The 27,619-nt window shown below is 55.8% G+C and overlaps 1 protein-coding gene across 1 annotated transcript in view; it reads left to right on the top strand.

Annotated features, from left to right (window-relative positions):
- DACH2 (dachshund family transcription factor 2) overlaps window positions 1-27,619 on the top strand; it is a 393,174-nt gene that overhangs the window by 351,443 nt on the left and 14,112 nt on the right. The window contains exons 8-11 of the mRNA XM_075323069.1: window positions 12,195-12,337; window positions 12,597-12,744; window positions 21,665-21,808; window positions 23,573-23,638. Coding sequence (XP_075179184.1) covers window positions 12,195-12,337; window positions 12,597-12,744; window positions 21,665-21,808; window positions 23,573-23,638 — 501 coding nt within the window. The remainder of the gene's footprint in view (window positions 1-12,194; window positions 12,338-12,596; window positions 12,745-21,664; window positions 21,809-23,572; window positions 23,639-27,619) is intronic.

Raw genomic sequence — 27,619 nt, 5'->3', positions numbered from 1 at the left:
CGGTGCACCGGAGAGCGGCCGGCGGCACCAGGGACGTACATAGAGACAGAAGCGGTGCGCCGGAGAGCGGCAAGCGGCACCAGGGACGTACATAGAGACAGAAGCGGTGCACCGGAGAGCGGCTGGCGGCACCAGGGACGTACATAGAGACAGAAGCGGTGCACCGGAGAGCGGCCAGCAGCACCAGGGACGTACATAGAGACAGAAGCGGTGCACCGGAGAGCGGCTGGCGGCACCAGGGACGTACATAGAGACAGAAGCGGTGCACCGGAGAGCGGCCAGCGGCACCAGAGACGTACATAGAGACAGAAGCGGTGCACTGGAGAGCGGCCGGCGGCACCAGGGACGTACATAGAGACAGAAGCGGTGCACCGGAGAGCGGCCAGCGGCACCAGGGACGTACATAGAGACAGAAGTGGTGCACCGGAGAGCGGCCGGCGGCACCAGGGACGTACATAGAGACAGAAGCGGTGCACCGGAGAGCGGCCAGCGGCACCAGGGACGTACATAGAGACAGAAGCGGTGCACCGGAGAGCGGCCAGCGGCACCAGGGACGTACATAGAGACAGAAGAGGTGCACCGGAGAGCGGCCGGCGGCACCAGGGACGTACATAGAGACAGAAGCGGTGCACCGGAGAGCGGCCAGCGGCACCAGGGACGTACATAGAGACAGAAGCGGTGCACCGGAGAGCGGCCGGCGGCACCAGGGACGTACATAGAGACAGAAGCGGTGCGCCGGAGAGCGGCAAGCGGCACCAGGGACGTACATAGAGACAGAAGCGGTGCACCGGAGAGCAGCCGGCGGCACCAGGGACGTACATAGAGACAGAAACGGTGCACCGGAGAGCAGCCGGCGGCACCAGGGGCGTATATAGAGACAGAAGCGGTGCACCGGAGAGCGGCCAGCGGCACCAGGGACGTACATAGAGACAGAAGCGGTGCACCGGAGAGCAGCCGGCGGCACCAGGGACGTACATAGAGACAGAAGCGGTGCACCGTAGAGCAGCCGGCGGCACCAGGGGCGTATATAGAGACAGAAGCGGTGCACCGGAGAGCGGCCGGTGGCACCAGGGACGTACATAGAGACAGAAGCGGTGCACCGGAGAGCGGCCGGCGGCACCAGGGACGTACATAGAGACAGAAGCGGTGCACCGGAGAGCGGCCGGTGGCACCAGGGACGTACATAGAGACAGAAGCGGTGCACCGGAGAGCGGCCGGCGGCACCAGGGACGTACATAGAGACAGAAGCGGTGCACCGGAGAGCGGCCGGCGGCACCAGGGACGTACATAGAGACAGAAGCGGTGCACCAGAGAGCGGCCGGCGGCACCAGGGACGTACATAGAGACAGAAGCGGTGCACCGGAGAGCGGCCGGCGGCACCAGGGACGTACATAGAGACAGAAGCGGTGCACCGGAGAGCAGCCGGCGGCACCAGGGACGTACATAGAGACAGAAGCGGTGCACCGGAGAGCGGACGGCGGCACCAGGGACGTACATAGAGACAGAAGCGGTGCACCGGAGAGCGGCCAGCAGCACCAGGGACGTACATAGAGACAGAAGCGGTGCACCGGAGAGCGGCCGGCGGCACCAGGGACGTACATAGAGACAGAAGCGGTGCACCGGAGAGCGGCCGGCGGCACCAGGGACGTACATAGAGACAGAAGCGGTGCACCAGAGAGCGGCCGGCGGCACCAGGGACGTACATAGAGACAGAAGCGGTGCACCGGAGAGCGGCCGGCGGCACCAGGGACGTACATAGAGACAGAAGCGGTGCACCGGAGAGCAGCCGGCGGCACCAGGGACGTACATAGAGACAGAAGCGGTGCACCGGAGAGCGGACGGCGGCACCAGGGACGTACATAGAGACAGAAGCGGTGCACCGGAGAGCGGCCAGCAGCACCAGGGACGTACATAGAGACAGAAGCGGTGCACCGGAGAGCGGCCGGTGGCACCAGGGACGTACATAGAGACAGAAGCGGTGCACCGGAGAGCGGCCGGCGGCACCAGGGACGTACATAGAGACAGAAGCGGTGCACCGGAGAGCGGCCGGCGGCACCAGGGACGTACATAGAGACAGAAGCGGTGCACCAGAGAGCGGCCGGCGGCACCAGGGACGTACATAGAGACAGAAGCGGTGCACCGGAGAGCGGCCGGCGGCACCAGGGACGTACATAGAGACAGAAGCGGTGCACCGGAGAGCAGCCGGCGGCACCAGGGACGTACATAGAGACAGAAGCGGTGCACCGGAGAGCGGACGGCGGCACCAGGGACGTACATAGAGACAGAAGCGGTGCACCGGAGAGCGGCCAGCAGCACCAGGGACGTACATAGAGACAGAAGCGGTGCACCGGAGAGCGGCTGGCGGCACCAGGGACGTACATAGAGACAGAAGCGGTGCACCGGAGAGCGGCCAGCAGCACCAGGGACGTACATAGAGACAGAAGCGGTGCACCGGAGAGCGGCTGGCGGCACCAGGGACGTACATAGAGACAGAAGCGGTGCACCGGAGAGCGGCCAGCGGCACCAGAGACGTACATAGAGACAGAAGCGGTGCACCGGAGAGCGGCCGGCGGCACCAGGGACGTACATAGAGACAGAAGCGGTGCACCGGAGAGCGGCCAGCGGCACCAGGGACGTACATAGAGACAGAAGTGGTGCACCGGAGAGCGGCCGGCGGCACCAGGGACGTACATAGAGACAGAAGCGGTGCACCGGAGAGCGGCCAGCGGCACCAGGGACGTACATAGAGACAGAAGCGGTGCACCGGAGAGCGGCCAGCGGCACCAGGGACGTACATAGAGACAGAAGAGGTGCACCGGAGAGCGGCCGGCGGCACCAGGGACGTACATAGAGACAGAAGCGGTGCACCGGAGAGCGGCCAGCGGCACCAGGGACGTACATAGAGACAGAAGCGGTGCACCGGAGAGCGGCCGGCGGCACCAGGGACGTACATAGAGACAGAAGCGGTGCGCCGGAGAGCGGCAAGCGGCACCAGGGACGTACATAGAGACAGAAGCGGTGCACCGGAGAGCAGCCGGCGGCACCAGGGACGTACATAGAGACAGAAACGGTGCACCGGAGAGCAGCCGGCGGCACCAGGGGCGTATATAGAGACAGAAGCGGTGCACCGGAGAGCGGCCAGCGGCACCAGGGACGTACATAGAGACAGAAGCGGTGCACCGGAGAGCAGCCGGCGGCACCAGGGACGTACATAGAGACAGAAGCGGTGCACCGTAGAGCAGCCGGCGGCACCAGGGGCGTATATAGAGACAGAAGCGGTGCACCGGAGAGCGGCCGGTGGCACCAGGGACGTACATAGAGACAGAAGCGGTGCACCGGAGAGCGGCCGGCGGCACCAGGGACGTACATAGAGACAGAAGCGGTGCACCGGAGAGCGGCCGGTGGCACCAGGGACGTACATAGAGACAGAAGCGGTGCACCGGAGAGCGGCCGGTGGCACCAGGGACGTACATAGAGACAGAAGCGGTGCACCGGAGAGCTGCCGGAGGCACCAGGGACGTACATAGAGACAGAAGCGGTGCACCGGAGAGCGGCCGGCGGCACCAGGGATGTACATAGAGACAGAAGCGGTGCACCGGAGAGCGGCCAGCAGCACCAGGGACGTACATAGAGACAGAAGCGGTGCACCGGAGAGCGGCCGGTGGCACCAGGGACGTACATAGAGACAGAAGCGGTGCACCGGAGAGCGGCCGGCGGCACCAGGGACGTACATAGAGACAGAAGCGGTGCACCGGAGAGCGGCCGGCGGCACCAGGGACGTACATAGAGACAGAAGCGGTGCACCAGAGAGCGGCCGGCGGCACCAGGGACGTACATAGAGACAGAAGCGGTGCACCGGAGAGCGGCCGGCGGCACCAGGGACGTACATAGAGACAGAAGCGGTGCACCGGAGAGCAGCCGGCGGCACCAGGGACGTACATAGAGACAGAAGCGGTGCACCGGAGAGCGGACGGCGGCACCAGGGACGTACATAGAGACAGAAGCGGTGCACCGGAGAGCGGCCGGCGGCACCAGGGACGTATATAGAGACAGAAGTGGTGCACCGGAGAGCGTCCGGTGGCACAAGGGACGTACATAGAGACAGAAGCGGTGCACCGGAGAGCGTCCGGTGGCATGGGTGACGTATATAGCTACATAAGCAGTGCACCGGAGAGCGGCCGGCGGCACCAGGGGCGTGCATAGTGACAGAAGCGGTGCACCGGAGAGCGGCCGGTGGCACCAGGGACGTACATAGAGACAGAAGCGGTGCACCGGAGAGCGGCCGGAATCATCGGGGACGTACATAGTGACAGAAGCGGTGCACTGGAGAGCGGCCGGAATCATTGGGGACGTACATAGTGACAGAAGCGGTGCACCGGAGAGCGGCCGACGGCACCAGGGGCGTGCATAGTGACAGAAGCGGTGCACCGGAGAGCGGCCGGTGGCACCAGGGACGTACATAGAGACAGAAGCGGTGCACCGGAGAGCGGCCAGCGGCACCAGGGACGTACATAGAGACAGAAGCGGTGCACTGGAGAGCGGCCTGAGGCATCGGGGATGTATATAGTGACAGAAGTGGTGCACCGGAGAGTGGCCGGCGGCACCAGGGACGTATATAGAGACAGAAGTGGTGCACCGGAGAGCGTCCGGTGGCACAAGGGACATACATAGAGACAGAAGTGGTGCACCGGAGAGCGGCCAGCGGCACCAGGGACGTACATAGAGACAGAAGCGGTGCACTGGAGAGCAGCCGGAGGCATCGGGGATGTATATAGTGACAGAAGCGGTGCACCGGAGAGCAGCCGGCGGCACCAGGGACGTACATAGAGACAGAAGTGGTGCACCGGAGAGCGTCCGGTGGCATGGGTGACGTATATAGCTATATAAGCAGTGCACCGGAGAGCGGCCGGCGGCACCAGGGGCGTGCATAGTGACAGAAGCGGTGCACCGGAGAGCGGCCGGAGGCATCGGGGATGTATATAGAGACAGAAGCGGTGCACCGGAGAGCGGCCGGCGGCACCAGGGATGTACATAGAGACAGAAGCGGTGCACCGGAGAGCGGCCGGCGGCACCAGGGATGTACATAGAGACAGAAGCGGTGCACCGGAGAGCGGCCGGCGGCACCAGGGATGTACATAGAGACAGAAGCGGTGCACCGGAGAGCGGCCGGTGGCACCAGGGATGTACATAGAGACAGAAGCGGTGCACCGGAGAGCTGCCGGAGGCACCAGGGACGTACATAGAGACAGAAGCGGTGCACCGGAGAGCGGCCGGCGGCACCAGGGATGTACATAGAGACAGACGTGGTGCACCGGAGAGCGGCCAGCGGCACCAGGGACGTACATAGAGACAGAAGCGGTGCACCGGAGAGCGGCCGGTGGCACCAGGGATGTACATAGAGACAGAAGCGGTGCACCGGAGAGCTGCCGGAGGCACCAGGGACGTACATAGAGACAGAAGCGGTGCACCGGAGAGCGGCCGGCGGCACCAGGGATGTACATAGAGACAGAAGTGGTGCACCGGAGAGCGGCCGGCGGCACCAGGGGCGTATATAGAGACAGAAGCGGTGCACCGGAGAGCGGCCGGCGGCACCAGGGACGTACATAGAGACAGAAGTGGTGCACCGGAAAGCGGCCGGAGGCATCGGGGATGTATATAGAGACAGAAGCGGTGCACCGGAGAGCGGCCGGCGGCACCAGGGATGTACATAGAGACAGAAGCGGTGCACCGGAGAGCGGCCGGCGGCACCAGGGATGTACATAGAGACAGAAGCGGTGCACCGGAGAGCGGCCGGCGGCACCAGGGACGTACATAGAGACAGAAGCGGTGCACCGGAGAGCGGCCTGAGGCATCGGGGATGTATATAGTGACAGAAGTGGTGCACCGGAGAGCGGCCGGCGGCACCAGGGACGTACATAGAGACAGAAGTGGTGCACCGGAGAGCGTCCGGTGGCACAAGGGACATACATAGAGACAGAAGTGGTGCACCGGAGAGCGGCCAGCGGCACCAGGGACGTACATAGAGACAGAAGCGGTGCACTGGAGAGCGGCCGGAGGCATCGGGGATGTATATAGTGACAGAAGCGGTGCACCGGAGAGCAGCCGGCGACACCAGGGACGTACATAGAGACAGAAGTGGTGCACCGGAGAGCGTCCGGTGGCATGGGTGACGTATATAGCTATATAAGCAGTGCACCGGAGAGCGGCCGGCGGCACCAGGGGCGTGCATAGTGACAGAAGCGGTGCACCGGAGAGCGGCCGGAGGCATCGGGGATGTATATAGAGACAGAAGCGGTGCACCGGAGAGCGGCCGGCGGCACCAGGGATGTACATAGAGACAGAAGCGGTGCACCGGAGAGCGGCCGGCGGCTCCAGGGATGTACATAGAGACAGAAGCGGTGCACCGGAGAGCGGCCGGCGGCACCAGGGACGTACATAGAGACAGAAGCGGTGCACCGGAGAGCGGCCGGTGGCACCAGGGATGTACATAGAGACAGAAGCGGTGCACCGGAGAGCTGCCGGAGGCACCAGGGACGTACATAGAGACAGAAGCGGTGCACCGGAGAGCGGCCGGCGGCACCAGGGATGTACATAGAGACAGAAGTGGTGCACCGGAGAGCGGCCAGCGGCACCAGGGACGTACATAGAGACAGAAGCGGTGCACCGGAGAGCGGCCGGTGGCACCAGGGATGTACATAGAGACAGAAGCGGTGCACCGGAGAGCTGCCGGAGGCACCAGGGACGTACATAGAGACAGAAGCGGTGCACCGGAGAGCGGCCGGCGGCACCAGGGATGTACATAGAGACAGAAGTGGTGCACCGGAGAGCGGCCGGCGGCACCAGGGGCGTATATAGAGACAGAAGCGGTGCACCGGAGAGCGGCCGGCGGCACCAGGGACGTACATAGAGACAGAAGTGGTGCACCGGAGAGCGGCCGGCGGCACCAGGGACGTACATAGAGACAGAAGAGGTGCACCGGAGAGCGGCCGGCGGCACCAGGGGCGTATATAGAGACAGAAGCGGTGCACCGGAGAGCGGCCGGCGGCACCAGGGGCGTACATAGAGACAGAAGTGGTGCACCGGAGAGCGGCCGGCGGCACCAGGGGCGTACATAGAGACAGAAGCGGTGCACCGGAGAGCGGCCGGTGGCACCAGGGATGTACATAGAGACAGAAGCGGTGCACCGGAGAGCTGCCGGAGTCACCAGGGACGTACATAGAGACAGAAGCGGTGCACCGGAGAGCGGCCGGCGGCACCAGGGATGTACATAGAGACAGAAGTGGTGCACCGGAGAGCGGCCAGCGGCACCAGGGACGTACATAGAGACAGAAGCGGTGCACCGGAGAGCGGCCGGTGGCACCAGGGATGTACATAGAGACAGAAGCGGTGCACCGGAGAGCTGCCGGAGGCACCAGGGACGTACATAGAGACAGAAGCGGTGCACCGGAGAGCGGCCGGCGGCACCAGGGATGTACATAGAGACAGAAGTGGTGCACCGGAGAGCGGCCCGCGGCACCAGGGGCGTATATAGAGACAGAAGCGGTGCACCGGAGAGCGGCCGGCGGCACCAGGGACGTACATAGAGACAGAAGTGGTGCACCGGAGAGCGGCCGGCGGCACCAGGGACGTACATAGAGACAGAAGAGGTGCACCGGAGAGCGGCCGGCGGCACCAGGGGCGTATATAGAGACAGAAGCGGTGCACCGGAGAGCGGCCGGCGGCACCAGGGGCGTACATAGAGACAGAAGTGGTGCACCGGAGAGCGGCCGGCGGCACCAGGGGCGTACATAGAGACAGAAGCGGTGCACCGGAGAGCGGCCGGCGGCACCAGGGACGTACATAGAGACAGAAGAGGTGCACCGGAGAGCGGCCGGCGGCACCAGGGGTGTACATAGAGACAGAAGCGGTGCACCGGAGAGCGGCCGGCGGCACCAGGGACGTACATAGAGACAGAAGAGGTGCACCGGAGAGCGGCCGGCGGCACCAGGGGCGTACATAGAGACAGAAGAGGTGCACCGGAGAGCGGCCGGCGGCACCAGGGGCGTATATAGAGACAGAAGCGGTGCACCGGAGAGCGGCAAGCGGCACCAGGGATGTACATAGAGACAGAAGCGGTGCACCGGAGAGCTGCCGGAGGCACCAGGGACGTACATAGAGACAGAAGCGGTGCACCGGAGAGCGGCCGGTGGCACCAGGGATGTACATAGAGACAGAAGCGGTGCACCGGAGAGCTGCCGGAGGCACCAGGGACGTACATAGAGACAGAAGCGGTGCACCGGAGAGCGGCCGGCGGCACCAGGGATGTACATAGAGACAGAAGTGGTGCACCGGAGAGCGGCCAGCGGCACCAGGGACGTACATAGAGACAGAAGCGGTGCACCGGAGAGCGGCCGGTGGCACCAGGGATGTACATAGAGACAGAAGCGGTGCACCGGAGAGCTGCCGGAGGCACCAGGGACGTACATAGAGACAGAAGCGGTGCACCGGAGAGCGGCCGGCGGCACCAGGGATGTACATAGAGACAGAAGTGGTGCACCGGAGAGCGGCCGGCGGCACCAGGGGCGTATATAGAGACAGAAGCGGTGCACCGGAGAGCGGCCGGCGGCACCAGGGACGTACATAGAGACAGAAGTGGTGCACCGGAGAGCGGCCGGCGGCACCAGGGACGTACATAGAGACAGAAGAGGTGCACCGGAGAGCGGCCGGCGGCACCAGGGGCGTATATAGAGACAGAAGCGGTGCACCGGAGAGCGGCCGGCGGCACCAGGGGCGTACATAGAGACAGAAGTGGTGCACCGGAGAGCGGCCGGCGGCACCAGGGGCGTACATAGAGACAGAAGCGGTGCACCGGAGAGCGGCCGGTGGCACCAGGGATGTACATAGAGACAGAAGCGGTGCACCGGAGAGCTGCCGGAGTCACCAGGGACGTACATAGAGACAGAAGCGGTGCACCGGAGAGCGGCCGGCGGCACCAGGGATGTACATAGAGACAGAAGTGGTGCACCGGAGAGCGGCCAGCGGCACCAGGGACGTACATAGAGACAGAAGCGGTGCACCGGAGAGCGGCCGGTGGCACCAGGGATGTACATAGAGACAGAAGCGGTGCACCGGAGAGCTGCCGGAGGCACCAGGGACGTACATAGAGACAGAAGCGGTGCACCGGAGAGCGGCCGGCGGCACCAGGGATGTACATAGAGACAGAAGTGGTGCACCGGAGAGCGGCCCGCGGCACCAGGGGCGTATATAGAGACAGAAGCGGTGCACCGGAGAGCGGCCGGCGGCACCAGGGACGTACATAGAGACAGAAGTGGTGCACCGGAGAGCGGCCGGCGGCACCAGGGACGTACATAGAGACAGAAGAGGTGCACCGGAGAGCGGCCGGCGGCACCAGGGGCGTATATAGAGACAGAAGCGGTGCACCGGAGAGCGGCCGGCGGCACCAGGGGCGTACATAGAGACAGAAGTGGTGCACCGGAGAGCGGCCGGCGGCACCAGGGGCGTACATAGAGACAGAAGCGGTGCACCGGAGAGCGGCCGGCGGCACCAGGGACGTACATAGAGACAGAAGAGGTGCACCGGAGAGCGGCCGGCGGCACCAGGGGTGTACATAGAGACAGAAGCGGTGCACCGGAGAGCGGCCGGCGGCACCAGGGACGTACATAGAGACAGAAGAGGTGCACCGGAGAGCGGCCGGCGGCACCAGGGGCGTACATAGAGACAGAAGAGGTGCACCGGAGAGCGGCCGGCGGCACCAGGGGCGTATATAGAGACAGAAGCGGTGCACCGGAGAGCGGCCGGCGGCACCAGGGACGTACATAGAGACAGAAGAGGTGCACCGGAGAGCGGCCGGCGGCACTAGGGGCGTGCACAGTGACAGATTGGTCTGTGCTCGGATGATGGGGCCGTGTTTACACGTGGCATAAATGCTGCATTTGAGTCTGGAGAGGCCATTCTTTTATGCGCTGTCCCCTTTGGCTGATGCTTTTTTGGTGCAGTTTGAGGCGCCGCTATTTAATGCCTTTTTTTATTTAATGCCAAATGTTTGATTTTACACTTGAAAAAGTTACTGTGTTTTTTTCAAAATCTCCTGAAGACGCGCGAGGCGCGAGGCGCCATCAGGTCACATGCACTTTGCTTCTGCAGTTAAGCGCACATTTTTTGCTTTAAAAAAAAACCAAAAACCACCCCTCCGTGTGGTAACATTGTGTGACTGCGGCAGGGATGGGGGGGTCTCCTCGGCGCTGTGGTTACAGATTGGGCTGTGCACTCCGGCGCCGCTCAGCGGGATCTCTGGACTGATGCAGCAGAGATTGAGATTTAAGTTCCTTTATTCTGGTACCAGTGGGCGCTGATGATTCTGGATTATTGGACGGTCATAAAACCATGTAAAATTCTCTCGTCAGGCTCGGAGCCGGAAATCCACTGGGATCTGCTGCTGCGCCTCTGTTTTCGTGATGATCTGTGACTGTGGGGATTGGGACCATAATGGGCCACATCATACTCCGGTTTAGGGCCACGTTACGCTCTGCTTTAGGGCCACGTTACGCTCTGCTTTAGGGCCACATTACACTCATGCTGCAAATTGCGGATTTTCTCTTCTGAATGATGATGGAGCCTCCAGTCGTCCGCCGGTCTCGTTACCTGAACTAACATATCACAATGATGCACCACATCTGCTCCACCTGCAGCCCCTCCATTCCCTGCGCCACATCTGCTCCACCTGCAGCACCTCCATTCCCTTCACCACATCTGCTCCACCTGCAGCCCCTCCATTCCCTTCACCACATCTGCTCCACCTGCAGCCCCTCCATTCCCTGCGCCACATCTGCTCCACCTGCAGCCCCTCCATTCCCTGCACCACATCTGCTCCACCTGCAGCACCTCCGGTCCTGCACCACATCTGCTCCACCTGCAGCCCCTCCATTCCCTTCAGCACATCTGCTCCACCTGCAGCACCTCCAGTCCTGCGCCACATCTGCTCCACCTGCAGCCCCCTCCATTCCCTTCACCACATCTGCTCCACCTGCAGCCCCTCCATTCCCTGCGCCACATCTGCTCCACCTGCAGCCCCTCCATTCCCTGCACCACATCTGCTCAACCTGCAGCACCTCCGGTCCTGCGCCACATCTGCTCCACCTGCAGCCCCTCCATTCCCTTCAGCACATCTGCTCCACCTGCAGCCTCTCCGGTCTCTGCACCACATCTGCTCCACCTGCAGCCCCTCCATTCCCTGCACCACATCTGCTCCACCTGCAGCACCTCCGGTCCTGCGCCACATCTGCTCCACCTGCAGCCCCTCCATTCCCTTCACCACATCTGCTCCACCTGCAGCCTCTCCGGTCTCTGCACCACATCTGCTCCACCTACAGCCCCTCAATTTCCTGCACCACATCTGCTCCACCTGCAGCCCCTCCGGTCCCTGCACCACATATGCTCCACCTGCAGCGCCTCCGGTCCCTGCACCACATCTGCTCCACCTGCAGCGCCTCCGGTCCCTGCACCACATCTGCTCCACCTGCAGCCTCTCCGGTCTCTGCGCCACATCTGCTCCACCTGCAGCCCCTCCGGTCCCTGCACCACATCTGCTCCACCTGCAGCGCCTCCGGTCCCTGCACCACATCTGCTCCACCTGCAGCCTCTCCGGTCTCTGCATCACATCAGCTCCACCTGCAGCCCCTCCGGTCCCTGCTCCACATCTGCTCCACCTGCAGCCCCTCCGGTCCCTGCTCCACATCTGCTCCACCTGCAGCCTCTCCGGTCTCTGCACCACATCAGCTCCACCTGCAGCCCCTCCGGTCCCTGCTACACATCTGCTCCACCTGCAGCCTCTCCGGTCTCTGCGCCACATCTGCTCCACCTGCAGCCAATCCATTCCCTGCACCACATCTGCTCCACCTGCAGCTCTGTCGTCCCCCACTGAGGGCAGGAATCTTTTGGGGTGCACCTCTGATTATTCGGGGCGTATCACTGATCCCTCTCCTGTCGCCCTTTGGGGCTGCATGGGGGACACCTCGTGGCTTCAAGATTCTCTGGAAAGTTTGCAAGTCACATAAGAACCCTCTGTGTGACATTGATGGGGCCGGTCTGGAGCCGGCGGCCGAGGACCATGCGCTGAATCCTCCGGTCTTCGCCATCCTCACGCGTTTTCCGCCCCGTATGATCCTCTCATCTCTTCATCACTTTCCTTCCTGCAGATGAAATCCAGATCGCCATCCCCATCATTAAACCCACCCTGGAGAAGGTGACGCTGGCACAGACCCTCCCCCACGGATTCCCGGCACCATTCCTCTTCGCGGACGGACTGTCATCCGTAGAAACGCTGCTCACCAACATTCAGGTATCGGTCCGGCGCTTCCGGGGCTTGGGAAGGTTTGTGCTTCTGGGGGTTTTCTAGAGTGGATGCAATTGTAGCAAACCCTCTGCTGTGTGAGGAGGAGGTGGTCAGGACTGAAGCTGATCCCAGTCTCTTTTTTTAAGAGCCACAGACCTCATGTACGGGGCGTCTCCGCGCCTCCCCGATGGGTGTAGGAGGAGAATGATCAGAATTTGGGGTATCTGCGGGTCTTCAGTTTTACACTAATGTTTCCTGTTTTTAGGGTCTTCTTAAAGTCGCAGTGGACAACGCCAGAGTACAAGAAAAGCAGATCCAGCAGGAAAAGAAAGAGTTAAAATTGGAGTTGTGTCGGGAAAGGGAACTGCGGGAAAACCTGGAGCGGCAGCTGACGGCCGAACTACAGAGCCGAGGTGAGCGCTGCCCCGATAGACCCCCGGATGCGGAGGAAAGGGGTTCTATTCTGAGCCCTCCAGCAGCGGAGTGCCCCTGCCAGTATATCCACAATAGCCACAATGCCAGCTCAAGGGGTTAATAATGAAATCATGCTGAACTTTCCAGGGGCAGCAGAGGGTAACGGCGCAGGCACTCTCACTATACAGCAGGGGGTTAAAGGCGTAAGCACTCTCACTATACAGCGGGGGGGGTTAACGGTGCAGGCGCTCACTATGCAGTGGGGGGTTAACGGTGCAGGCGCTCACTATGCAGCGGGGGGTTAACGGTGCAGGCGCTCTCACTATGCAGCGGGGGGTTAACGGTGCAGGCGCTCTCACTATGCAGCGGAGGGTTAACTGTGCAGGCACTCTCACTATGCAGCGGAGGGTTAACGGCGCAGGCTCTCACTATTCAGCAGGGGGTTAACGGCGCAGGCACTCTCACTGTGCAGCAGGGGGTTAACAGCACAGGCGCATTTCACTATGCAGCGGGGGGTTAACAGCGCAGGCTCTCACTATGCAGCGGAGGGTTAACGGCGCAGGCTCTCACTGTGCAGCAGGGGGTTAACGGCGCAAGCACTCTCACTGTGCAGCAGGGGGTTAACAGCACAGGTGCTCTCACTATGCAGCGGAGGGTTAATGGCGCAGGCTCTCACTATGCAGCGGAGGGTTAACGGCGCAGGCTCTCACTATTCAGCAGGGGGTTAACGGCGCAGGCACTCTCACTGTGCAGCAGGGGGTTAACAGCACAGGCGCATTTCACTATGCAGCGGGGGGTTAACAGCGCAGGCTCTCACTATGCAGCGGAGGGTTAACGGCGCAGGCTCTCACTGTGCAGCAGGGGGTTAACGGCGCAGGCACTCTCACTGTGCAGCAGGGGGTTAACAGCACAGGCGCATTTCACTATGCAGCGGGGGGTTAACAGCGCAGGCTCTCACTATGCAGCGGAGGGTTAACGGCGCAGGCTCTCACTGTGCAGCAGGGGGTTAACGGCGCAGGCACTCTCACTGTGCAGCAGGGGGTTAACAGCACAGGTGCTCTCACTATGCAGCGGAGGGTTAATGGCGCAGGCTCTCACTATGCAGCGGAGGGTTAACAGCGCAGGTATGCTCACTATGCAGCGGGGGGTTAACAGCGCAGGTATGCTCACTATGCAGCGGGGGGTTAACAGCGCAGGTATGCTCACTATGCAGCGGGGGGTTAACAGCGCAGGCTCTCCTATGCGCAGGGATTAACAGCACAGGCGCTCTCACTATGCAGCGGGGGGTTAACAGCGCAGTCTCTCACTATGCAGCGGGTGTATTCGGTGCGGTTTGGGATGAGTTATCGCCCATATGTGATGCTCGCGGTCACATGAAATTCTTATTGTCCCATCTGTGGGTTCCTCATGACTTACAGCCCCGATCGCTGGAGTCAGCAGAAGCTCCGCAGCGTCTCCCGGACGTCGGCCGTCAATCCTTTTCACAACATGTAACGGCTTTACTGCACGTGCAGCGAGTGGGGGCAGCGAGGACCCCGCCGTAATATCACAGTGCAGCTGTGATGTCATCGGGGTGATGTCATCAGCTTGGAGCGTGACCTCACACACCTGACTCCAGCTTATTGTCTAGATGATTGTTCCTGCAACTTTTCCAAAAATGTGAATTATTTTCCAATAGAACAATCATCCCCATCATCCGCACAGGAGCAGCGATCAGATCGATTTACTGATCAGTGACTGCTCCGATCCTGGATGCCACCTGCGACGTCCTCATTATGGGATTACTTGGGCGCAGTATTGCAGTAATATGTGGCCATTGCATGACGGTAGGATTTGGCATCTGTAGGGCAGCACAACTCATCATCTCAATTTTACCCCGACCTCTGAATTGTTGTGTCACATCAAGTATCCCACCCCCGAGTGCTGCATGGCGGTATTGTTTGGACGTGGCGGTATTGTTTGGACGTGGCGGTATTGTTTGGACGTGGCGGTATTGTTTGGATGTGGCGGTACTATGTGTGCACAGTGTTGGCGGCACTTTCCCCCTGTATACGGATATATAGTGTAGCGCGCCCGTCTCTTTCCGCTGTTCCAGCTCCGTCCGTTTCGTCTTGTCCCATTTTCTGATTTATAAAGTCTCGGGATTTACAGACTCTGATTTTTTTCCTTCTCTTCATATTTTTTTATGAAAATTACCAGGATTTACATAGTTTCATCCGTCCGGGAGATGATCTGCTCTATACAAATGGAAGGGAAAGAGACTTTATATCATTGGCACATAGTAAAATATGGCGGCAGCGAGCGCGGATTCATCATTAGTCTTAATTACACGCACTTACTCATTGCGAGAAACGGATTTATAACATGTTCATCTGCTGAATGCGGAGAGACGACGTCAGCCTCCCGCCTGATACAATGTAACGCAGTGCTGGGGGCCTCTGTGGGCAGGAAGTGTTATCAGGGGGCCGCAGGTCAGGACCCCACTGACTCCCAGGACACAAGGGCTGCGGATGATCAGATAATGCACAAACCTCCCCCCTGATACAATGTAACACAGTGATGGGGGCCTCTGCGGGCAGGAAGTGTTATCAGGGGGCCGCAGGTCAGGACCCCACTGACTCCCAGGACACAGGGGCTACGGTGGGATTTTTAATGCAGCGGCTCTCTATGAGCCCCATTTAATCTCCATGGATTCTTCACTCAGGTGCAGAATGTAGCGCAGTGCCAATAAGTTGCATCATGGGCGCGGTAATCTGGAGATCGTGGGGTCTGCAGCACTCCTATTGCATTAGGCTACTATTGGACCTCAAGATTTCGGTATCTCCCCCCTCTCTCCCGGTTGGAGGATTCCAAAAACTTGGAGACCCCCCTTTAACCTCATAACGACGGCCGTACGACTTAAAGCGACGGCAAAACAGGGTACTTATTCTGTTCCGCCGCTTTAAAGCGGCGGCCCGAAAAAACCCTGTAGCGCCCCCCAGCGACCGAAAATCTCGGGGGTTTCAGCTACCGGGGGTAGCTGAGACCCCCCAGATTATGAATCGGGGTGTTTTTTTTGGACCCCGATCATGTGATCGGCGGTATACACTGTATACCGACGAACACATGAAAAAAAAAGAAATGGCCGGTAAAACTGATTTCTTTTTCATCTGACATGATCAAACATGTCAGATGAGAAAGAAATCTAACCCCCTAGTGCCCCCAAAGCCCCCGGTACCGGAGAGTCCCCCCACCCCCACCCCTACCCCCACCGGACATCCAAAATGGCGCCGAAGCGCACAGAAAACTGCCGCCGGCGCCGGCTCTGCAGTCATTTCCCTCCGATCTGAAATGATCAAACATTTCAGATCGGAGGGAAATGTCCTCCCCCTGACCCCTCCTCCGGTCCACCGGAGCCCTCTGGTCACCGGAGCCCCCTCCGGTTCTCCAGAGCCACCCCCCCCTCCCCCCTCCGGAGCGTGGAAGATGGCGGCGCACAGCGCGCGGCCGCCTTCATTCTGCTCTTTCTGCCGCATGTGACACGTCACATGCAGCAGAAAGGTGTCCCCAGGTCCCACTAGGTCCCACTAGGTCACCCCCCGTCCCCCCCCCCCCCAGCCCCCGGTTATACGTTACCTGGCTGCTGGTGCTCCGGGCCCGCGATCGCCGCCTCCTTCTTCAAAGCTGGCGGCGCATGCGCAGACAGCGGCTGTCAGCTGGATCCCTGCAAGCAGGGATCCTGCTGACGTCGCAACTGCACAAGCTACTCCACTGTGGACCGGGGGAGGGTGAGTGCGGTAATCTGCAGTCACACTCCTCACATGGAGAGACTGCTGTTCCAGAAAATGGGGGGTACGTTCTGTGAGCGTGCCGCTCATATTCTGGAATGAGGTTACTGCAGGTCACTCTGCCCTAGGTTGGACCGGGGCAGTGTGAGTGCAGTATTCTCAGATTACTCCACCCACACTGCTCATGGAGAGCTTGCTCTTCCAGAAAATGGGGGATACGTTCCCTGAACGTGCCCCCCATATTCTAGAAGATCCAGAGTCGGCGTGGGACCTCCAAAATGGATTACAGCGACCGGAATTTCTTTATTTTCAATAAATTGGTAAAAGAGGAATGTTTCGGGGAGTGTTTTTTCAAATAAATTTTTTTTTTGTCTTTTTTTTTTCTATTACTGACTGGGTTAGTGATGTCGGGTATCTGTTCAGATGCCGTGACATCACTAACCCCAGGGCTTGATGCCAGGTGACATTACAGCTGGTATCAACCCCATATATTACCCCGTCTGCCACCGCACCAGGGCGCGGGATGAGCTGGGGCGAAGCGCCAGGATTGGCGCATCTAATGGATGCGCCACTTCTGGGGCGGCTGCGGCCTGCTATTTTTAGGCTGGGAAGAGTCCAATAACCATGGCTCTTCCCACCCTGAGAATACCAGACCCCAGCTGTCCGCTTCACCTTGGCTGGTGATCTAATTTGGGGGGGACCCCACGTTTTTTTTTTAAAAAAAAAAACGCCTGGGGAGCCCTCCAAATTGATCACCAGACAAGGTGAAGCTGTCAGCTGTGGTTTGCAGGCTACAGCTGTCTGCTTTACCCTAGCTGGCTATCCAAAATAGGGGGGACCCCACGTCGTTTATTTTAATTATTAATTTTTTGGGGGGCTAAATACAAGGCTAGGCACCCTTTAGTGCCACATGAAAGGCACTAAAGGGCGCCAGCTTAGAATATGCAGGGGGTGGGACGTTATATATGTTTGACATCTATCCATTCATCCATTGTAGCATTTTAGGCTGTGTGCCCACAATCAGGATTTGCAGCGTTTTGGGCGCAGAGTGTTTTCCCTGCATCCATAGCGCTGCGTTGTGCAGTAGAAGCACAGTGGAAGGAATTTTAGAAATCTCATGCCCAATGTGCTTCTTTTCTCCGCAGCATAAACCGACCTGTGGCGCAGCTTCCCGAGCCTCAGCATGTCAATTTATGCTGCGGAGATGAGTGTTCTCTGCAGGTAGCATAGAGCTCCACAGCGGCCTGAACCCAAATCGTGGGCATGGGCAGCTGCGTTCTCCCGTGGACAACACTCACATCTCTGCAGGAGGCTGACACTGTGTACTAGACGCCGTGTCGCTGGATCATGGCCACATAGCCTAAAAGTGAGACATTTGTTGCTACAGCAACATTTTTGTGAAGTACCTGTGGATTGAAAATGCTTACTATACTCCTGAATAAAATCCAGTTTCCAAAATGGAGTCACTTGTGGGGGGTTTTCTGATGTATAGGTACCCAAGGGGCCCTGCAAATGTGACATGGTGCGCGCAATTTATTTCAACTTTTCCAGAATTCAAATGGTGCTCCCTCCATTCCAAGCCCTCCCATTTATCCAAACAGAGGTTTTTGGCCACATGTGGGGTATCCCTGTGCTCATAAGACATTGGATAACAACCTGTGGGGTCCACGGTTTGTTGTTGTCTCTTGAAAAAGTGAGAAATTTGATGCTAAAACAACAGTTTTGTGAAAAAAATGAAAATTTTCAATATGGCAACCTAAGCTTATCAAATTCTGTGAAGTACTCGTGGATTCAAACTGCTCACTATACACCTAGATAAAAGCCTTGAGGTGTCTTGTTTCCAGAATGAAGTCACTTGTGGGGGACCGCCACTGTTTAGGCACCTCAGGGGCTCTCCAAATGCAACCTGGCGTCCGCTATTGATTCCAGCCAATTTTGCAGTCAAATGGCACTCCTTCCCTTCCGAGCCCTGCCATGCGCCAAAACAGTTGATTTCCACCACATATAAGGTATCGCCAAACTCAGGAGAAATTGCACAATAAATGTTATGCTGAATTTTTTCCTTTTACTCTTGTAAAAAAAAGCTACCTGGTTGAAATAACAATTTTGTGGTAAAATTTTATTTTTTTTTTTTCATGGCTCAACGTTATAAAATTCTGTGAAGCACCTGAGGGTTCAGGGTACTCGCCAAACATCTAGATAAATTCCTTGAGGGGCCTAGTTTCCAAAATGGGGCCACTTGTGCGGGGTTTCTGCTGTTTAGGTACCTTAGGGGACCTCCAAATGCGATATGGTGCCCGCAATCTTTTTCAGGCAAATTTCCTTTCTAAAATTCAAATATTGCTCCTTTCGTTCCAAGCCCTCCCATTTGTCCAAACAAAGGTTTCAAACCACATGTGAGGTATCACCGCGCTCATAAAAAAGTGGTTAACAAACCTTGAGGTCAAATTTTTGGAATTACCTCTTGAAAAAGTGAGAAAATTGATGCTAAAGCAACATTTTTGAGAAAATTATTAAAATTTTCAATATGACAACGTAACGTTAACAAAATCTGTGAAGTACCTGTGGATCTAAAATGCTCACTATACCCCTAGATAGAAGCCTTGAGGGGTCTAGTTTCCAAAATGGTGTCACTTGTGAGGGATTTCTTCTGTTTAGGTACCTTAGCGGACCTGTAAATGCAACATGGTGCCCGCAATCTATTTCAGCCAAATTTGCTTTCCAAAATTCAAATATTGCTCCTTCTGTTCCGAGCCCTCCCATTTGTCCAAACAGAGGTTTCTGACCACATGTGGGGTATCGGCGCGCTCATAAGAAAGTGGGGAACAAGTTTAAGGGTCCATTTTGTTGTGTTATTTCTTCTAAAAGTGAATAAATTTGGGTTAGAGCAACATTTTTAGGTAAAATTTAATTTTTGCTTTTTTTCATTCCACATTGCTTTTGTTCATGTGAAGCACCTGAAGGGTTAATAAACTTCTTGAATGTGGTTTTGAGTACTTTGGGGGGTGCAGTTTTTAGAATGGTGTCACTTTTGGGTATTTTCTGTCATCTAGGCCTATTGAAGTCACTTCAAATGTGATGTGGTCCCTAAAAAACTGGTTTTGTAAATTTTGATGTAAAAATGAGAAATTGCTGATAAACTTTGAACCCCTCTAACTTCCTAACAAAAAAAAATTTTGTTTCCAAAATTGTGCTGATGTAAAGTAGACAAGTGGGAAATGTTATTTATTAACTATTTTGTGTCACAGAAATCTCTGGTTTAACGGTATAAAAATTCAAAAGTTGAAAATTGCTAAATTTTCAAAATTTTTGCCAATATTCAATTTTTTTCATAAATAAACACAAAAAATATTGTCCTAAATTTGGTACTAACATGAAGTCCAATATGTGACGAAAAAACAATCTCAGAATCACCGGGATCCGTTGAAGCGTTCCAGAGTTATAACCTCATGAAGTGACACTGGTCAGAATTGCAAAATTTGGTCTGGTCATTAAGGTGAAAATTAGCTCCGTCACTAAAGGGTTAAGAAACTGCTCAGATCTACAAGGTAAAAGTAAAACTCCACCAATAATAAAACTAAACACATGGAGCAGCCGCACGATTCCACCCGGGAATCTGGAGACAGGGACTTCTTAGGGTGGAGTTACACTTTCCCGTTACGGGCACTTGTGGATTATGGAGAATCTGTAGGCGGCCGCCGTCATCTCACACAAAGATTCATTTCTGCACTTGCAGATTTTTTTTTTGCTATTTTTTTTGTTTTTACCTTGTTTTTTATTTGCACCAAATTCCTATTTAATTTCCCCCTTTTTAAAGTTTATTTTCTTTGGTTTTATGTTCTCCTTGTTCCTCTTTCTGGCCGGGATTTTGTTTTTTAGATGTTTTCATTAAATTCATCAAAAAAAAAAGGCTCAAAAACTGTGCAAATTGTTCTCCCATCCCCCACCCTGGAGTGATTGATGCGCACGCCTGCAATTATTACTCAAACTTTGCAAAATTTCTAGTGGAACGTTCAAATTTTGCACTAAAAAAGCTCAAAAAAGGGTAAAAAAAAAAAAAGGGCAAAAATAAATAGAAATTTAGATTTTGTGCAAAATTCATGAACCAAACGCTCCACGGTGAAGAATTTGGCACAAAAAATGGAACTAATATCAGAAGACAAAAAAAGAAAAGGGAAAAAAAAATAAAAGAACTCTTGAATGATAAATTGGGCCCTAAATTTAGAAATTGTTTGGAATGCTCACCATGTTATAAGCTCTATTCACATCCGGAGCTGCAATCATAATGCTTCATTTACATAAGGCATTGACACAAAGTGAAACATTGTATCTAAATAGGTTTGTAGTGACAATATCACCAGTTTTTGATGCCTTTTTGTTTTCTAGGTGAAACATTTATTTTGCACCTTTGGAAAAAACAAAAAGTATCAGCAGAACGTCTCGTGTGAATGCAGCCGATGTTCTGTTGTCGCGGTTGTGCTGCGGTTTTTGGTTGTGCTAAAAAACAGGCGCACGGTGCATTACACCGTTGTGCGGAGCTTCACTCGCTGCAGCCATTTGCTGTAGAGCTTCTTGCAGGACTTTTCTTGGCCTGAATTGGGGCACGAGCGCAATGTCTGGACAAACCCTGGTTCTGCTGGTTACCGGTGCACTCTCGGGCTGCAGAGCACAAATCCTACTTCTGCCTTTTTGTGTTGCTTCTGCTGTGCGATGCCGCTCTGGGTGTGAATGTTGGCTGCTGGTGTGATCTGGGGTCCCCGGTGCCTCGCGCCTCATGGATACTACCAGGGGGAATTATTCTCTAGACTTCGTTACATTGTCTCAGCGCAGGTGACAGGTGTTTTGGATAAACACAATTTCCCGTGTTTGCCGCTTTAGTAGCAGCAGTTCGGGGAGTGCGCGAGCGGCGGTTTTACTGTATGTATTTAGTGGGCGCCTCGGAGTCATTTCCAGCGTCTTATACCCGGAGCAGTAAATGGATTATAGTCAGAGCCGCGATCTCCGGCAGCTATTACCTGGAGAAAGTGATTATGGCAGAGTGGAGGCTGCAGCGCACGGTGACGACGCGCGCAGCAGGAAAGCGGCTTTTCTGGGAGAATATTCCTGGGAGAGCGCGGATGACCGTAACGCCGCCAATGCTTGTGTCTTACAGCGACAATTCAGAAGCGCTTGAAAAAAGAGAAAAAGGCGAAAAGAAAATTACAAGAAGCCCTGGAATTCGAGTCCAAACGACGAGAACAAGTAGAGCAGGCACTTAAGCAAGCCACGGCGGGAGACGGCCTCCGGATGCTGAACGGTAACGACACCGCCAGATAGATGAGACCCGGGGAAAGGAAATCAGGAGCGCAGACGACGCACCGGGCGGGGGAGGGGTACACAGCAAGACACCCAGGGGACCCGCTCCATACACAGCAATCTACTGCCAGAGCACGCTACATGGGGCTGCCGGTGACACATACCACATTCTCTGTACTCACTGTGTTATCTGTGGTGTTACATAGGACTGCAGGTGACATCTACTACATTATCTGTATTCAGAGATATCACTGTGTTATCTGTGGTGTTACATAGGACTGCAGGTGACATCTACTACATTATCTGTACTCAGAGAGATGTCACTGTGTTATCTGTGGTGTTACATAGGACTGCAGGTGACATCTACTGCATTATCTGTACTCAGAGAGATATCACTGTGTTATCTGTGGTGTTACATAGGACTGCACGTGACATCTACCACATTATCAGTACTCACTGTGTTATCTGTGGTGTTACATAGGACTGCAGGTGACATCTACTACATTATCTGTACTCAGAGATATCACTGTGCTATCTGTGGTGTTACATAGGACTGCAGGTGACATCTACTACATTATCTGTACTCAGAGAGATATCACTGTGTTATCTGTGGTGTTACATAGGACTGCAGGTGACATCTACCACATTATCTGTACTCAGATATCACTGTGTTATCTGTGGTGTTACATAGGACTGCAGGTGACATCTACTACATTATCTGTACTCAGAGATATCACTGTGTTATCTGTGGTGTTACATAGGACTGCAGGTGACATCTACTACATTATCTGTACTAAGAGATATCACTGTGTTATCTGTGGTGTTACATAGGACTGCAGGAGACATCTACTACATTATCTGTACTCAGAGATATCACTGTGTTATCTGTGGTGTTACATAGGACTGCAGGTGACATCTACTACATTATCTGTATTCAGAGATATCACTGTGTTATCTGTGGTGTTACATAGGACTGCAGGTGACATCTACTACATTATCTGTATTCAGAGAGATATCACTGTGTTATCTGTGGTGTTACATAGGACTGCAGGTAACATCTACTACATTATCTGTACTCACAGATATCACTGTGTTATCTGTGGTGTTACATAGGACTGCAAGTGACATCTACTACATTATCTGTACTCAGAGATATCACTGTGTTATCTGTGGTGTTACATAGGACTGCAGGTGACATCTACTACATTATCTGTACTCAGAGATATCACTGTGTTATCTGTGGTGTTACATAGGACTTCAGGTGACATCTACTACATTATCTGTACTCAGAGATATCACTGTGCTATCTGTGGTGTTACATAGGACTGCAGGTGACATCTACTACATTATCTGTACTCAGAAATATCACTGTGTTATCTGTGATGTTACATGGGACTGCAGGTTGAATGACATACTCCTCTCTGCTTCACATATTTGCACTTTTTGCATTTTTCTCACTTATTTTCCTGCTATTTTTCGTGAGTGGACACTTTTTGACATCATCCATGAAGCCCGTTTTGTGCTCTCACAGCTGATGGTTTGTTACTTTGTGTTACTGTAGTTAGTTATATGTAAGTTGGGCTCAGAAGCGGCAGGAATGTCTCTTCTGTGTTTGTTACAATGTATCCTCGTGTCCCCATTGTTTAGGTCACACAGGGTTGTTTGGACTTGATACAATTGTGACGGACCCTCAGCTGTGGACAGTATTGGGTCACACTTGGTTTTCCGCCGCCGTTCACACACTTCTGATGTTTTTGTCTTTCAGACGCTTGTATTCCCGAAATGGAGACAGAGCACAACGGTTCGCAACACGACAGCCCGCCCATGCAAGGTAACGGCTGAGCGTCCGCCGAGGCGCAGGATTAGCCGCGCTTTGCCTTAAACCCCCGGACTTGTCTTGTCTCGGCCTCTTTTATTGCCGTGTCTCCGGCTCCGCACGCAGCGCAGTGATTTACTGCTCCGCCGGTGATTGCGGCTCAGCCGCTCCGCGTCACATTGTCACACTTTATTTTTTTATTTGACCTTTTTACATGCAGAGGATTTGTGCGATCGGACGGCGATGAGTTCACAAGTGAAATGTGTGAATGTAAAGATGTCGCCGGTAATTGTGCCCCAGAGCGGCCGCACAGCGCAGGATCAGGTCATTAGTCAATTAAAGGGACGGCGCGCAGAGTAACCGGCCGCGGGGCAGAGTGATTGCATCTCCACACTAGATTAAGGAGCAACTGAGACGGGAAGGGTTAAAGACAACATTGCAAAAGTTTTCACATCATGGGTAAACCCCCCCCCCCCCCCCACTAATGAAAGTTCCTATAGGAAAGATGGATTGATCACATCAGTCTCCGGCAGGAGTCTCCCCAATTTCCTGCAGATTCGGGGGACGGTCACCAGATGCCACGTACCACCCAATTACAGGAGCGGGATTGTGGCACCCATTGGTGGACACAGACCAAAAAGGGCCCCTGTGCAGGAGCAATATATGGGCCCTTTGCAGCCCAAGAATTCAGAATTCTTCCTGCTGTGGAGGTGGATGTGGCCCCCTGACCTCTCGGGGCCCCAGGATGCACCAGCGTTATGTCGCCCTTGGTGGCACCTAATGGGAAAATAGTGGAAAAAAATGGAAATGAAGGAGTCAGCCGGTGCGTGAGGTCCGGGGATCTCCTCCCAGCAAAATTCCCTGATCATAAAGCTCTTCAGAAAGTGTCTCCCTTCTGGGATCGCCAGCGATCAGCTGTAATCTCAGAGATCTCTGGTCTTATATGTTCTGCAGCGCCCCCACTGGAGAAGTCTAGTATTACACGGTGCCCATTCATGCCAATAGAGCAGGAGGACACCTGATTTCAGGGTCCCCCTCCCCAGTAGGGTGTATAACAATGGGGTCTATACTTGGACACCCCCCGTGCCGCCTGGATACGGCAGGCAGCGCCCTCCACTGCTGACCCAGCCGCCCTGTTATCCCATCGCAGTCAATGGTTTTTGGAAATGACATTGAGGCACAATTGACGGAGCTGCAAAATACTTTTTTTTTTTTTTTTTTTTCCTTTTTTTCCCTTTTTTTAATTTTTTTTGCTGGCAAAAGCAAATTAAATGAGCGCCTCTTGCAGCGGGCTGAGCGAACGCAGCCATTAGCCGGAGCGTAATATTTTCTCTTTACTGCTCGCTGCCATTTAGTTATTATCCTATTGGAAATCTAATTATAAACCTTTTACTCCCCAGTCAAACTTCGGCGTTTTTGCAAGCTTAGCACTGACAAGTGAATTCATTACATTTGATTGCTCGCGCCCGGATTGACTGAACTTCTCTCCGAGCCCTAAAAGCCCGTTCAGTTTCCGCGATTCCCTGTTTGCACATTAGTGGAACAGCTCCTTTAATTAATTAGTATGAACAGCAGTAACATGAACTGCTGAACACAAAATAACTTCCTTTTATGATCGCGGCGAGAGTTTCCTTCTCGTTTCTCTTTTTTTTTTTTCCTCGCCTGTTCTACCTTTTAGTTAAGTTTTGGTTTTGTTTTATTGGCGCAATCTGCATCCAACATAAAGTGTAGAAACATGGAGGCCCTGACGAGCGGGAAGAGCCAGGAGCAAAGCTGGAGGCCCTGACGAGCGGGAAGAGCCAGGAGCAAAGCTGGAGGCCCTGACGAGCGGGAAGAGCCAGGAGCAAAGCTGGAGGCCCTGACGAGCGGGAAGAGCCAGGAGCAAAGCTGGAGGCCCTGACGAGCGCGAAGAGCCAGGAGCAAAGCTGGAGGCCCTGACGAGCGCGAAGAGCCGGGAGCAAAGCTGGAGGCCCTGACGAGAGCGAAGAGCAGGGAGCAAAGCTGGAGGCCCTGACGAGCGCGAAGAGCCAGGAGCAAAGCTGGAGGCCCTGACGAGCGCGAAGAGCCGGGAGCAAAGCTGGAGGCCCTGACGAGCGCGAAGAGCCAGGAGCAAAGCTGGAGGCCCTGACGAGCGCGAAGAGCCGGGAGCAAAGCTGGAGGCCCTGACGAGCGCGAAGAGCCAGGAGCAAAGCTGGAGGCCCTGACGAGCGGGAAGAGCCAGGAGCAAAGCTGGAGGCCATGACGAGCGCGAAGAGCCAGGAGCAAAGCTGGAGGCCCTGACGAGCGCGAAGAGCCAGGAAAAAAGCTGGAGGCCCTGACGAGTACGAAGAGCAGGGAGCAAAGCTGGAGGCCCTGACGAGCGGGAAGAGCCAGGAGCAAAGCTGTAGGCCCTGACGAGCGCGAAGAGCCGGGAGCAAAGCTGGAGGCCCTGATGAACGCGAAGAGCCGGGAGCAATGCTGGAGGCCCTGACGAGAGCGAAGAGCAGGGAGCAAAGCTGGAGTCCCTGACGAGAGCGAAGAGCCAGGAGCAAAGCTGGAGGCCCTGATGAGCACGAAGAGCCGGGAGCAAAGCTGGAGGCCCTGACGAGTACGAAGAGCAGGGAGCAAAGCTGGAGGCCCTGACGAGCGGGAAGAGCCAGGAGCAAAGCTGTAGGCCCTGACGAGCGCGAAGAGCCGGGAGCAAAGCTGGAGGCCCTGATGAACGCGAAGAGCCGGGAGCAATGCTGGAGGCCCTGACGAGAGCGAAGAGCAGGGAGCAAAGCTGGAGTCCCTGACGAGAGCGAAGAGCCAGGAGCAAAGCTGGAGGCCCTGACGAGCGTTAAGAGTCTGTAGCAAAGCATGGAGGCCCTGACGAGCGCAAAGAGCCGGGAGCAAAGCTGGAGGCCCTGATGAACGCGAAGAGCCGGGAGCAAAGCTGGAGGCCCTGATAAGTACGAAGAGCCGGGAGCAAAGCTGGAGGCCCTGACGAGCGGGAAGAGACTGAAACAAAACTGGAGAACCTGACGAGCGCGAAGAGTCGAGAGCAAAGCTGGAGGCACTGATGAGCGCAAAGAGCCGGGAGCAAAACATGGAGACCCTGACGAGCGCGAAGAGCCGGGGGCAAAGCTGGAGGCCCTGATTAGCGCGAAGAGCCAGGAGCAAAACATGGAAACCCTGACGAGCACAAAGAGCCGGGACAAAGCTGGAGGTCCTGACAAACGCGAAGAGCTGGCAGCAAAGCTGGAGGCCCTGATGAGCGCGAAGAGCCGGGAGCAAAACATGGAGACCCTGACGAGCGCAAAGAGCCGGGAGCAAAACATGGAGACCCTGACGAGCGCGAAGAGCCGGAAGCAAAACATGGAGACCCTAACGAGCATGAAGAGCCGGGAGCAAAGCTGGAGGCCCTGATGAGCGCGAAGAGCCAGGAGCAAAACATGGAAACCCTGATGAGCACGAAGAGCCGGGAGTAAAGCTGGAGGTACTGACGAGCGCGAAGAGCCAGGAGCAAAACATGGAAACCCTGACGAGCACGAAGAGCCAGGAGTAAAGCTGGAGGTCCTGACGAGCGCGAAGAGCCAGGAGCAAAACATGGAGACCGTGACGAGCACGAAGAGCCAGGAACAAAGCTGGAGGCCCTGAGGAGCGCAAAGAGATGCTAGCAAAACTCCCAAGTATGTGTCCTAGAGGAGCCATTAGCTGGAGATCTGTAATATGTGATCCGTATGGATCCACGCAGCGCAGAATGCAGCACGTGCTCAATCCAATAGAGCAGCTCTGGACCCTGCAGCAATTGGAGGGCACGGACCTCATTGTCATTTCTTGAATAACACAACCTGTTTTACTGTTATCAGTCTTGTTGGCTATCACCTGGCCTGCTGGGAGTTGCATTTTCACAGCCACTGGGATGATTATACAAATACATTGCGAGCTCTCGCCTAGATATTGCCACACGCTGCCCAGATAAATGGTGCCCTTCGGTATCCAGATAAATGGTGCCATACAGTGCTCAGATATTGC

Source organism: Anomaloglossus baeobatrachus, chromosome 9 (assembly GCF_048569485.1).
Source record: "Anomaloglossus baeobatrachus isolate aAnoBae1 chromosome 9, aAnoBae1.hap1, whole genome shotgun sequence".
NCBI lineage: Eukaryota > Metazoa > Chordata > Amphibia > Anura > Aromobatidae > Anomaloglossus > Anomaloglossus baeobatrachus.
The sequence above is the reverse complement of the archived record's forward strand: the minus strand, read 5'-3'. Positions and strand labels throughout refer to the sequence as shown.